The 13,316-nt window shown below is 45.8% G+C and overlaps 1 protein-coding gene across 9 annotated transcripts in view; it reads right to left on the reverse strand.

Annotated features, from left to right (window-relative positions):
- Positions 1-13,316, reverse strand: part of eps15l1a (epidermal growth factor receptor pathway substrate 15-like 1a) — a 207,958-nt gene that overhangs the window by 114,488 nt on the left and 80,154 nt on the right. For all 9 annotated transcript variants that reach the window (XR_013549081.1, XM_078423955.1, XM_078423948.1 and 6 more), the window contains 4 exons: positions 12,125-12,295; positions 8,707-8,833; positions 8,551-8,607; positions 6,779-6,927 (listed from right to left, as the gene is read on the reverse strand). Coding sequence is in view for 8 of the 9 variants with exons in the window: in XM_078423955.1 (XP_078280081.1) it covers positions 6,779-6,927; positions 8,551-8,607; positions 8,707-8,833; positions 12,125-12,295 (504 nt within the window). In the remaining variant the exon portion in view is untranslated. The remainder of the gene's footprint in view (positions 1-6,778; positions 6,928-8,550; positions 8,608-8,706; positions 8,834-12,124; positions 12,296-13,316) is intronic.

The raw sequence follows: 13,316 nt of genomic DNA on the forward strand, positions 1-13,316 counted from the left end.
GCAGCCATATGTTGTATGCTAACCTGTCTCACTCGTCAATTCTTATCATAATACACCACAGTTAAAGTTGGCGACAAGGATAAAACAAGCAGAAAATGCCTATCATAGGTTCCATAGGGGAGTTCGCCCCAAAGACAGAGTCTTGGTCGGCGTATGTGGAACGTTTAGAGCAGTTTTTTGAGGCTAACGACATTGCAGTGGAGAAGCAAGTAGCTACTCTGTTAAGTGTGATGGGAGCATCTACATATGGTCTGTTAAGGAACCTGGTGCAGCCGCTGAAGCCAAAAGATAAGTCCTACGATGACATTGTGAACATTTTAAAGACTCATTTTGAACCCAAGCCTTTGCTTATTGCGGAGAGATTCCGCTTTAACCGATGCAACCAGCGGGCGGATGAATCTGTGACCAGTTACGTTGCGGAGCTGAAACAGTGTGCAGTTAACTGTGAGTTTGGAGCGATGTTGAACGAGACGCTTCGGGACCGTTTTGTCAGTGGGATTTGTAATGAGGCAAGCCAGCGACGGCTGTTGTCGGAGTCCAACCTGACTTTTGCACGGGCATTTGAAATCGCCCTCAGCATGGAGACTGCGGAGAGAGACACGCAGCAGCTGCGGGGACACGAGGTACGTCCGAACCAAGTGCATAAAGTGGATGCGCACACGGTTAAGCAAACGGGGAGGAACTGCCATAGATGTAACGGCAGAAATCACAGCCCACAGGTGTGTCGCTTTAAAGATGCAAAGTGTTACAACTGTGGTAAAACCGGGCATATTAAAAGGGCATGCAGAGGAAAAGTGGCGGCGGCACCGACACAGAGCAGATATAAACGACAGACTGATAAAAACACAAAGTATGTGGAGGCGGAGGAAATAGTGTTGCCAATGTTTTCATTAGTAAATGGCAACAACTGTAAACAAGCATACCGGGCATGTTTTGTGGTTAATGGCAAAGAAGTCAAACTAGAAATTGACACCGGAGCTGCCGTGAGCATTATCTCAGAGGAGCTGTTTCAGACCACCTTTTTAAAGCAACCACTAGGGCTTGCTGAAGTCACACTGAAGACATACACAGGGGAGGTTATTCCTGTGTTGGGACAGTTTGAAGCCACTGTCAAATATGAGAGTCAGAGTGAGCAGCTACCAATGATTGTGGTAAAGGGAGCAGGACCAGCTTTGTGTGGAAGGAACTGGTTAAAAAAGCTCACCTTAAACTGGAAAGAAATTAAACATGCCAGTGACAAGTCTCATCAGGAAGACATAAAGCATATTAAGGAGATGCCTCACCTGACATCAATACAGGATGTACTGGAGTTACACGCTGAAGTGTTTAAAGATGAACTTGGCACTCTGCGTGATGTCAAAGCAACAATTTTGGTGGAACCAGGGGCCCGCCCAAAGTTTTGCAAAAGCCGCCCACTGCCATTTGCCATGAAAGCACGAGTGGAGGCTGAATTGGACCGACTGGAAAAGGCCAACATAATTACTCCAGTCAAACATAGTGAATGGGCAGCACCCGTTGTTCCTGTTGAAAAAAAGGACCATACCATCCGTCTGTGTGGAGATTACAAACTCACTGTAAACCAAGCTGCCACTACAGAGACTTATCCCTTGCCACGGATAGAGGAGCTGATGGCAACCCTCAGTGGAGGAAAGGTGTTTTCAAAGATTGACCTCGCCTCAGCGTACCAGCAGGTACTTCTGGAGGAAGAATCAAAAAAACTGTTGACCATTAACACACACCGAGGCTTATTTGTCTATAACAGACTGGCTTTTGGTGTGAGCGCAGCACCCTCCATCTTCCAAAGAATCATGGAGAACCTCATGAAAGATCTGAATGTAGTGGTGTATCTGGATGATCTCCTCATCACAGGAAAAACTGAACGAGAGCATCTGCAAAACCTGCATAAAGTGCTACAGAGACTGCAGGAGAGCGGACTGAGAGTCAGGGACGCAAAGTGTGAGTTTGGAAAGAAACAAATCGAATACTTGGGTCATGTGTTAAACAGCCAGGGCATTCAGCCGTCACCGGAGAAAGTCAGAGCAATAAAGGATGCACCAGCCCCCACCTGTGTGAAAGAGCTGAGAGCTTTCTTGGGACTAGTGAATTATTATGGACGGTTCATGCCCAACCAAAGCACCGTGCTTGCTTCCCTGTACAGGTTGCTGAAAGACCAGGTGTCGTGGGAGTGGAAAAGTCGAGAGCAGAAAGCTTTTGACAAGTGCAAATCGCTGCTCACAAGTGACAAGATCCTGGTGCACTATGACCAAAAGCTTCCTCTCACTCTGGCCTGTGACTCCTCAGCGTATGGCATTGGAGCTGTCATACAACACAAAATGCCTACAGGGGAGGAGCGCCCCATCGCCTTCTCATCACGCACATTATCCCCTGCTGAGAAGAAATATTCTCAGATTGAGAAAGAGGGACTGGCGCTCATTTTTGGTGTAAAGAAGTTTCACCAATACCTGTGGGGGAGGAAATTCAAACTTGTGACTGATCACAAACCCCTGCTAACACTGTTTGGAGAACACAAAAGCCTGCCTACCATGGCTGCAGCTCGAATCCAAAGATGGGCAATAATTCTCTCTGCCTATGATTATCACATTGAGTACTGTGCCTCAGGGAAACATGGTAATGCAGATGGCCTCTCAAGAGTTCCGCTGCCTGACACAAACGACGCAGGGACCACAGCCATCACTGACAGCGTATACACACTGTTAACTGAACATCTTGAGCAGGCTCCACTGAACGCAGACCAAGTGGCACGTGCAACACGCACAGACAACGTGTTGTCAAAGGTGCTGAAATTTGTCATGGATGGCTGGCCTGCTGAAGTGGATGAGACTCTGAAAGCTTTCCACACGCGTAGATGTGAACTTTCAATAGAGCGAGGATGTGTCCTGTGGGGCACCAGAGTGGTGATTCCTGAAAAGTTGAGAAAAACTGTTTTAAAGGAGCTGCATTCTGGCCATCCAGGAATTGTGAAAATGAAAGCACTAACACGCAAGTACGTATGGTGGCCTAAAGTTGATGCAGAGGTGGAGCAAGTTTGCAGAGCATGTGAGTCATGTCAATTGGAGCAAAGGATGCCTCGTCAGGTGCCTTTGCATCCATGGGAATTTCCTGGCCAGAGCTGGAAAAGACTACACATAGACTTTGCTGGTCCATTTTTGGGACACACTTTCATGTTGGTGGTGGATGCTTACTCCAAGTGGTTGGAGGTGTTTAAAATGTCTAGCATCACATCACAAGCCACTATCACACGACTGAGAAGACTGTTCGCAGCTTATGGATTGCCGGAGCACATTGTCACGGATAATGGAACGCAGTTCACGTCAGAGGAGTTTAAAAACTTCATGCAGCAGAATGGAATCCTTCATTCTACAAGTGCTCCTGGTCACCCTGCCTCGAATGGCCTGGCAGAACGGTACGTTCAGTCATTCAAGGGTGGAATGAAAAAGCTGACACACACCGCAATGGATGTGGAGGACAGGGTCTCCATCTTTTTGATGCAGTATCGCACCACACCAAACTGCACTACTGGTCAGTCACCTGCTGACCTGTTTCTGAACAGACACGTGCGCACCCGTCTGGATTTCATCCGTCCGGACACAGCAGCCGCTGTTCGTAAAAAACAGTACAAGCAGAAGTTTCACCATGACCTCCGTGCAGCAGACAGGTGTTTCTCAGTGGATGACCCAGTGTATTTATACAATACGGCTGGGGGAGGACGCAAATGGATTCCTGGAGTCATAGTGGATCAAACAGGACCGGTGTCTTACAAAGTACAAGGAGGAGACACCGACATCACCTACAGGAGACATGGAGATCAGCTGAGATTCAGAGTCATGGGAGATGGACTGGATCAGGACACTGAAAACTCAACCACTGACACTTCTGCACCGAGCCAACCCGCACAGCCGGAGGACATGTCATCATGCAGCGAGCCAGGGACTGTGGACCGTACAGCTGCAGCTGCTGCGCCGCTGAGTCCACGCCGATCATCAAGGGTCAGGAAGCCTCCAGACCGCTATGTCCCTTAAGCTTCTTTTTTTTTTTTAAAAGGGGAAATGTTCGGCATGAAGGACTGTTTAGTTGTTTAAGTTGTTTTCATTAATATGAACACACAGATGGACTGAGACTTGTTAAAACTACAAGAGGGTCGCTAGTGATAACAAGTAACTTTGCATAGTAGTAATTTTGGGAATGGTTATTGTTAGTAATAAGGCACTTGCTAATTTCAGTTATTTAAGATTACCTTCATTTTAAAAAGGGGGTAATGTGGTGTATTTACCATTTTGAGTATTTGTGTTTTGGCAGCTGAGCCTTGCCGTAGTTCCGGGTATAAAGCATTGTGGGATACCTGATAACACTCTCTGGTGGTGTTGAAGTAAAGCAGCCATATGTTGTATGCTAACCTGTCTCACTCGTCGATTCTTATCATAATACACCAGGTCTTGAAAGGCTGGGAAGACAGTTCTTACCAGTCACTAGTGCCTGCATTTCTAATATTGCATTGCTATTAACTTTGATATTAAAGGTGCCAAATTTGCTATGCATAAACCTATCTCATCACAGACCTTCTCCAGATGTGTTATGTGTAGTGTCTGCTACTTGGGCACACATCATCCCAATATCACTCAGTATAGAGGCAACACAAAAATAGAGAATGAAGAAAACAGCAGTATCTATTTTATAATTTCTTTGCATTTCCCCAAATATAACATCCTTGATCCTTCTGAGAAAAGTTCATCTCATTTTCTTTTAACATCTTTGTTCACTCATTTTATACTGAAGATTCATTGGAATATATATATATATATATATATATAAATAATGGTCCCACATGGCAAAACCAGGAGAGAACAATATTTTGATATTTTTTAATTTACTTTAACATTGCACTGCACAGTAGTGAACAGCAAGGATCGGGGCTTGATTGGGTCAGCAGGAGAACGCTGCAATTAGTATCTGAGGCGAAAGAGTTTTGATGATACTATCCTCTAGAGCGAAGAGGGGAAGATTCCCATCACTTCCTGAAAAGAAAGACAAAGGCTAAAGCTGAATGATGACTGGGAACAGATCATCAGAAAGGGTCAGACAGACCATAAGGGAGGTGTATCGAAACAAAGGAGCACCGAGAGATAGGCAGCTTTCCTTGCTGATGGAAACTCTTCTCTTCACTCACAAAGAATCCGAGAATCAGACAGAGATACAGCATAGAAATGAATCCTTTAACTCACTTTCTAAACCAACAATAAACTTTCAGTTACACTAACCCTACACTAATCCCATTTTGCTTTCCCCACATCCCCATATTCTTCACGAGGAGCAATTAACCAACAAATATGCACATTTTGGGGATGTGGGCAGAAGCTGGAGCACCCAGAGGAAACCAACAAAGTCACAGAGGGTAAACGCAAACTATACGCAGACAGCTCCTGAGGTATGGAACCCAGGTCAGACAATAGCTCTACTTGCTATGCAACTCTATCAGGCAAAGAAATAGAGCTGATTAAAAGCCTGGCTGTTAACAGTTAATGTTGCTTTTTCAAGTGGTCAAGTGAAAAACAAAGTGGGGCGTTGGAGTTGGGAGTTGGTTGCAATGGAAATTGATTTAACATTGCTTGTAAACGATTGAGAGAAGAGATAAACCTCAGTGGGTGAACCAAGGATATACAGGCCACACTTAACATCTTTGAGACTATGGACTTGAATGTTTGAGGAAACACAAAAACATTACACAACAAGTTATTAGGGCCTGGAATACACTGTGGAATATGGTAGTGGACACAGATTCATCTGTAGTGTTCCAACCAGGAGCTAGATAAATACCTAAAAGTAAAGGGGCTGCGGTAGAAGCAAGGGATAAGAACTAGCTGCATTGCTCTTGCTGACACCAAACCATATAGATTTTATTGGCTGACTGGCATCCTACAAGTACTTTGAGATTCTGTTGAGGCTTAAAGGTTTACATTTGTCAGGCAGCAGCAGTCACACCCATAAGCCCAAAATTAAATCTTCTCGTAATGCAGAAAGGAAATGCTGCAATTATTTTTATTAAATGGAAGATATTAGCAATAACCTGTGCATCATCCCTTTCAAAAAGTCAATTCCTGTAAAGGTGATTGAAGCCTACCACTCTGAAAATCAGAGTTATTTGACAATCTACTGCTGGACTAAAGAAATGATATGCAGAAGAGTTACATACACACAGTTTAGAGCAAATATTGAGGTTCAACCACTTTTATATTGATGTTTGTTTCAGCTAGGTTACGAGAATGCAGTTTTAATTCAAATGGAGATATTATTTGAAGGTCCAGTGCAGGTTTACCAGGATGAAAGTTTTGATGGCAGGTTCATAGCCAAGGGCTCATATTCCCTTAAGTAATCAGGAATCAGTACTTTGCTAAAGGATGTGTAGGAAGGAACTGCAGATGCTGATTTAAACCGAAGATAGGCACAAAAAGCAGGAGTAACTCAGCGGGACAGTGGGACAGGCTGCCTGTCCTGTTGTATTACTCCAGCTTTTTGTGTCTATCTTTGCTAAAGGATGATTGAAATCAGACAATCACCCAAACACTGAGGTTTATGGAAACTTTCAAAATTTAGGTTGATTTCTTTTTTTAAGACAAGGTTCTCATTTCCTAGCAACAGAATTCCAAGTTGTGGCCATTGTGAACAAGATGATAGGTACACACCTGTTGGTTTCAAGCTGTAATATTAAAGGAGTTTTTCCTGAGCTTTCCGCTGTAAGAGAGATTCCAACACCATGACTTACTTTAGGTGGCACAGCGTGCTCTCTGCTAAAAGGATCAGGTGTTGACGATGATGTGAAGGGATCACTCTTTGGTGGCTTCTTAAAGAACTCTTCAGATGATGTATTATGGAAAGGATCGCTTTCTTTAAATGGATCAGCTCCAAATGGATCTGCAGAGAAAATCAGGATTTTAAAAAAAATGACAGCTTGGGAATTCACACCGGACAATTCACACCTGCAGTTAGGCGGCGCCCAGGCCTACACTGTTCCGACCTTCGGAAGGTAGGCACAGATTTTAACCAGCATCTGCAGTTTTTTCCTACCTACACTGCCTTGGCCTACAGCGTCCGGGCCTACAGCACCCCCTGGGCCTAATACAGGACAAGGACGGTCCCGTACGGGACAAGCCAATTGAGCCCAAAATACAGGATGTCCCGGCTAATACGGGTCAGTTGGCAACCCTAACCTCCGGACAGTGTAGGCCCGGGCGCTGCCTAACGGAGGTTGCGTAGCAACCCGCCTTCCGGCCCGGGCGGCCGCCATTGGTGGAGCGGGAGCACGCGACCACTGGCTGGCTGAGGTCACGTGGGGCGCAGGGCGGTGATGTCACCTTGTCCCCTATTTGGGAGTGAGGAAGGTGGCAACCCTAGCTACAGGCCCTGCACTAGCTTAATCCGGCTCTGCCGAGTACAGTATTATCATGGTATAAGCAGTAGAAACAAATGACTGCAGTTGCTGATTAATACACAAAACGACAAAAAGTGCTGGAGTAACTCAGTGGGTCAGGCAGCATCTCTGGAGAACATATATCAGTGACATTTCAGACTAGGACCCTTCTTCAGACTCTTGGCCCGGAATTGTGCATGGAATCCAAGTGAGTTAATGGGCCCGGCATGCTGGCAGCCGGGGGAGAGGCAAGGATCGGCGGAGTCATTGGTCATGGCCCTTGGGCTGCTGGAATGCTGGGCTGGGTTGGCAGTGGCGGCAGGTGCTGCCAGAGTGCCGATTGTGACAGCTGGCGGCATGGGAACGGTCCGGATGGCTGCGGCGGTGGCGACTGGGGTGGTGGCAGTCGTGGCCTAGGAACAGCCGGGTGGAGGTTGATGTGGGGATGTTGAGGTGGAGGAGTACTCAATGCCCCCATGTCTGAATGGAAGAAACCCCAAGCATTGAGATCAATCCGTGCATTGTGTTTTCAAGGATATTCGGGATGTGGGTTCCACTCTCTCATTCATCAGTCTCAGTGAGAGATGAATTGTGCCATGGACACCTGATGTTTGTGATTCAAAGGAAGCTGAGCCATCAAACTGCCAAATATGTGTAGGAAAGAACTGCAGATGCTGGTTTAAATTGAAGGTAGACCCAAAATGCTGGAGTAACTCAGGTGACGTTTTGTGTCGAGACCCTTCTTCAGACTGATATCAGGGGAGTGGGCAGTACAGAGATAAAATGTAGTCAGAGGTCGTAAGACTGGTAGGAGAACTGGGAAGGGGATGGAGAGAGTAGGAAAGCAAGGGCTACTTGAAGTTAGAGAAGTCAATGTTCATACCACAGGGGTGCAAGCTACCCAAGTGAAATATGAGGTGCTGTTCCTCCAATTTGCGCTGGGCCTCACACTGACAACGGAGGAGGGCCAGGACAGAAAGGTCAGTCTTAGAATGAGGGAGAAAGGAGTTACTTTTTAAACTGAATCACAGAAACAACATTGCTAGAAGAGGAAAGTTAAAAGCACCATTCCCCAGATTTTGTGCAGATGACAACTATAATGGGATGCAGGATTACAAATGTCATACCTGTTGAAGCTGCTGCGGCTTGCTGATGGGCAAAAGGATCATTTTGGAATGGATCACCTGTTAAAAAAGTAACAAAACAAACCCTGAATTAATTGCTCCATTAATTAATCTACATGTACTTCGAGAAAATGCCTCCCAGTTTTAAAAACTACTCACTGTCTTTGAAGGGATCAGCTCCTTTGAATGGATCTGTCTTGAAGGGATCTTCTGACTGGAATGGGTCTGTGTGAAGTTCTTGAACATTATTATTGAACGGTGATGCTTTGCCCCTGAAGGGGTCATCCTGAAAACAAAATAAACAGAAGCTCATTGAAAGTTTTCTCTTCTGTACGGGAAGGCCAGCTAATGCTTTTTGAAAACAAAATGTAAACGTGTGTTTGGATGTGGCAGCAATAGAAAAGCAGAATCAAGAAATTACAAAGTCAAAATACTGGAGATGTTGGAAGTCTGAAATAAAAATAAAAATGCCAGGAACAATCAAGTCATGCAACATCAGTGCAGACGAGATACAACTGAATCCCACTGAGTCTGCACTGAACATAAAACACCCATGTACACTAATTATATCTTAATCATATTTATTTTTATTCTCTCCATATTTCCATTGATTTTCCCAGATTCTAATACTTACACACTGGGGGCAATTTACAATGGCCAATTAACCAACCATACCGCCGTTCTCTGAGTTGAAGGGAAAGTGTCATTGATCTGGAAATGGCATTGAAAAGATTTGTGAGGATGTTGCCAGGACTGGAGAGCCTGTTATTATAAGAAGAGGCTCAATAGGCTGGAACTATTTTCTCCCTGGAGCAGAGAAGGTTGACGTACGGGTCACGTGTGGCTGCGCCTAACGGCTGCGGCTCTCTGGCAGTCTGTTTGTCTTTTTTTTGTGTGTGTCGGTGTTGGGATGGTTTTTGTTTCTGTTTTTGGCTGTGTATGTGTGGGGGGTGTGGGGGGGTGTGGGGGAAACCTTTCTTTTATTAGGTCTCTTCCCCGGGGCGCAGCTCGGCCGCGGGGCCTTCCATCGCCCGCGGGGCCTTCCAGCTCGGCCGCTGGACTTAACATCGCCGGCGCGGCTCGGCCGCGGGATCTAACAGTGCCCGGCGCGGCTCGGCCGCGGGGCCTTCCATCGCCCGGTATGACCGCGGGACGGTTCAGTGCTCGGTGCGGCTCGGCCGCGGGGCTTTCCATCGCCCGGTGCGGCTCGGCCGCGGAACAGTTCAGCGCCCGGCGCGGCCGTGGGGCCTTCCATCGCCCGGTGCGGCTCGGCTGCGGGACTTAACATCGCCGGCGCGGCTCGGCTGCGGGACGTTTCAGTGCCCGGTGCGGCTCGGCCGCTGGACTTAACATCGCCGGCGCGGCTTGGCCACGGGACGTTTCAGTGCCCGGTGCGGCTCGGCCGCTGGACTTAACATCGCCGGCGCGGCTTGGCCGCAGGACGTTTCAGTGCCCGGTGCGGCTCGGCCGCGGGACTTAGCAGCGGCCGCGGTGCCTTCCATCGCCCGGCGCGGCTCGGCCGCTGGACTTAACATTGCCGGCGCGGCTCGGCCGCGGGACGTTTCAGTGCCCGGTGCGGCTCGGCCGTGGGGCCTTCCATCCCCTTGCGGGGGCTGTGCGTGTCGGTTGCCTCGGTAGGGGTCGAGCTGCCTGTCCGTGGGCGCGGGGGGGAAGAGAGTGGAAGTTTTGTTGCCTTCCATCACAGTGAGGGGGTGTTTGGAGTCACTGTGATGGATGTTGGTGTTGGGGTCGTGTGTCCTGTGTTCTTTTCTTTTTTGCTGTGTCTTGTGACTGCTGAAATTTCGTTCGGTATTTATACCGAATGACAATAAAGTTCTGTTATACTGTTATACGTATGACCTCAGGGAGGCATATAGAATCACGAGAGGCATGGATAAGATGGATGGTCCCAGTAATTTTCCCAGAGATGGGGAGTCCAAAACTAGAGAGGTGCATAGATGTAAGAGAAGAAACATTTAAAACGGAACCGAGGGGCAACTTTTTCCGCACCCAGGATCGGGGTATGTGGAACGAGCAGTCAGAGAAAGCTATAGAGGTGGATATAATTATACAGTTTAAAATAGATTTGGACAGGTTCATTGATAGAAAATGGGCATATGGGCCAAACACAGGCAAATAGGACTTGCTCAAGTTGGGCATCTTAGTCAGCGTGGATGAGCATGCGTGAAAAGGTTATAAGTGACAGGAGCAGAATTAGGCCATTCGATCATCGTCTACTCCGCCATTCAATCATGGCTGATCTATCTCTCCCTACTAACCCCATTATCCTGCCTTCTCCCCATAACCCCTGACACTTGTACTATTCAAGAAGCTATCTATCTCTGCCTTAAACAGCATTCTGTGTCAAAGAATTCCACAGATTCACCACCCTCTGACTAAAGAAATTTCTCCTCATCTCCTTCCTGAAGGAACGTCCTTTAATTCTGAAGTATGACCCCTAGTCCAAAGTGGAAACATCCTCTCCACATCCATCTAACCAGGATAATCTATCCAAGCCTTTCACAATTCGTTAAGTTTCAATGAGGTCCCCCCTCATCCTTCTAAACTCCAGCAAGTACAGACCCAGTACCGTCAAATGTTCATTATGTGATGTATAACTCCATGCTGTATAACTCTATGAACCAGAGCACCCACAGGAAACCCAGGCATTCCCAGGGAGAATGTTCTAACTCCATAGACAGCATTCGACCTTCAATTAAACCAAGGTCTCTGGTGCTGTGAGGCAATGGCTTTACCAGTTGCACTCAATATCGCATAACTTTATGAATAACTGTCCAATAATCAATAACTTAAATATCTGATGAAAGATCATGTCTCCATACACATTGTTTACAAACCTTACTTTCAGCCATTATGTTGTTGATGCATCACTGTATCATTTATAGGTTAGCATTTGTTATAAAAACAACCATATTAGGTTATGGCCAGTATCTAATTTGGTTAAATACTTGAGCAAGAAGCTGATTTTTCTACGGCCAATATAAGTTTTCAATTTTTTTTAATAACTTAGATTGTCATTGGGAAATCATGTATGAACATAAAATGGAAGATTACAATATGCAGACTATGAAAAATATTATACACTGTCTCCAATCATACTCATGTTGAAGCTACATTGATCTTGGATTTCCATTATGTACGGTTACATGAGTTCAACATATAACTTTCAAAAGGAATGAACAGTTTAACAAAAAATAGAAAGCTTTAAGAAAAAACAGGTGCATATTCTAAACAAATCTTTCTCAGAGAGACTGCATACATGCATCGATGTAAATAGATTCCATCTTTGTTTAATACTGATCACCCCCGGTTAGTTTGAGCACAGTATTGACTGAAAGCTGAAATGCAGGACCTTCTTGCTGTTGGAAATGTTGCTTAACGCAAATTAAAATCAAACATATTGGATGACTTGATCATAAACTGAAGCATCAAACTGCTTTATCCAGTATGCACCTTGCAAAAAATGCCTTTTGAGGCAAGTAGCAGGAGGGAAGGAGGGAGACAAATGATGACAAATGACGCTGAAATAACCCTGCAGCGTTTTATCCCTACCCACCATTGTTGTGAAACCACTGTCTCTTTCAGCAATGCCATCACTCATGTCTGCCAAGTTGGTCATGCTGCCGCCATGACTGGTTAACGAGCCATTCAGTGCGTTACTGTATTGGTCAATGCTTTTACTAACTTCTTGCTGCGAGTCTTGCAATTGGGTAAGTTTGTTTCTTGCCTGGAGTTAAGAAAGCAGAGGTAATCACTTTATTGACTTTGTACAAGTTATTCATCTTAAATAAATAAACAAAAAACTGTAGGACAAAACCCCAGAACACTGTCACTTGACAACAATAGTAGGTGCCAGGCAATGTGAACTGATCTATTCCATTTATTCCATACAATCAGTAATTGTAATGCTGCAGTGTCCATGTAATTCAATCAGCGCAGTGCTGTAGCCCTGTAATAATAGGAACAAAATACTTTTGAAATAGATATGCAGGATATGCATGGAACTCCATATAAAAGGTTCTGAATTAATGATAATATAATGTCATTTAACATTGCATAAGCAAGTTACGGCATGATATCTTACGCAACTCCTCTGCCTCCCAGTGGTCAGTTTGCATTACAGCATTTGAAGACACGATCAAATACCCACCTGGATGAATCTGAGCAAACACTTCAAAGTTAAAGTCAAACAGAAAATATTAAAGGGTCGTAGGGATGGGAAGCGGGAGCACAGGGGAGTGGGAGCGGAGGAAGCAGCAGCGGGGTCCTGCAGGAGTGGAAGTGAGAGCAGGTTGGAGGGATTGGGTTAGAAAGACTAGGGTTAGAGGGAACCCCAGGGAGAGAGAGGGAGTACAGGGATGGGGCGAGGGAGTACATGGGGGCAGAGGGAGAGGTAATCAAGAAAATCAAGAGTGTTTATTTGTCATATGTATCAACAACAGAAAAATTCTTACATATTGCAGCTTAACAGGCCTGTAAACGCATTAACACACAGGTAATATGCAATATCAAAATGGCAATAAATTAATAATTCTAATACGTTAACCATAATAGTGCAAAAACCAAACTCCACAGTGGAAACAAAGGCACAGTCCATCGAAGATCACAATTGTTGAGGTTTGTGCTGCGTGATGTTCAAGAGCCTAATGGTTGCTGGGAAGGTGGTGTTCTGGAACCTCGTGGACATGGGTTTTAGGCTCCGGTACCTTTTTCCCACTGGTAGTAGAGAAACGAGAGGAAGGGTGTGG

Source organism: Rhinoraja longicauda, chromosome 28 (genome assembly GCF_053455715.1).
Source record: "Rhinoraja longicauda isolate Sanriku21f chromosome 28, sRhiLon1.1, whole genome shotgun sequence".
Taxonomy (NCBI): Eukaryota; Metazoa; Chordata; class Chondrichthyes; order Rajiformes; family Arhynchobatidae; genus Rhinoraja; species Rhinoraja longicauda.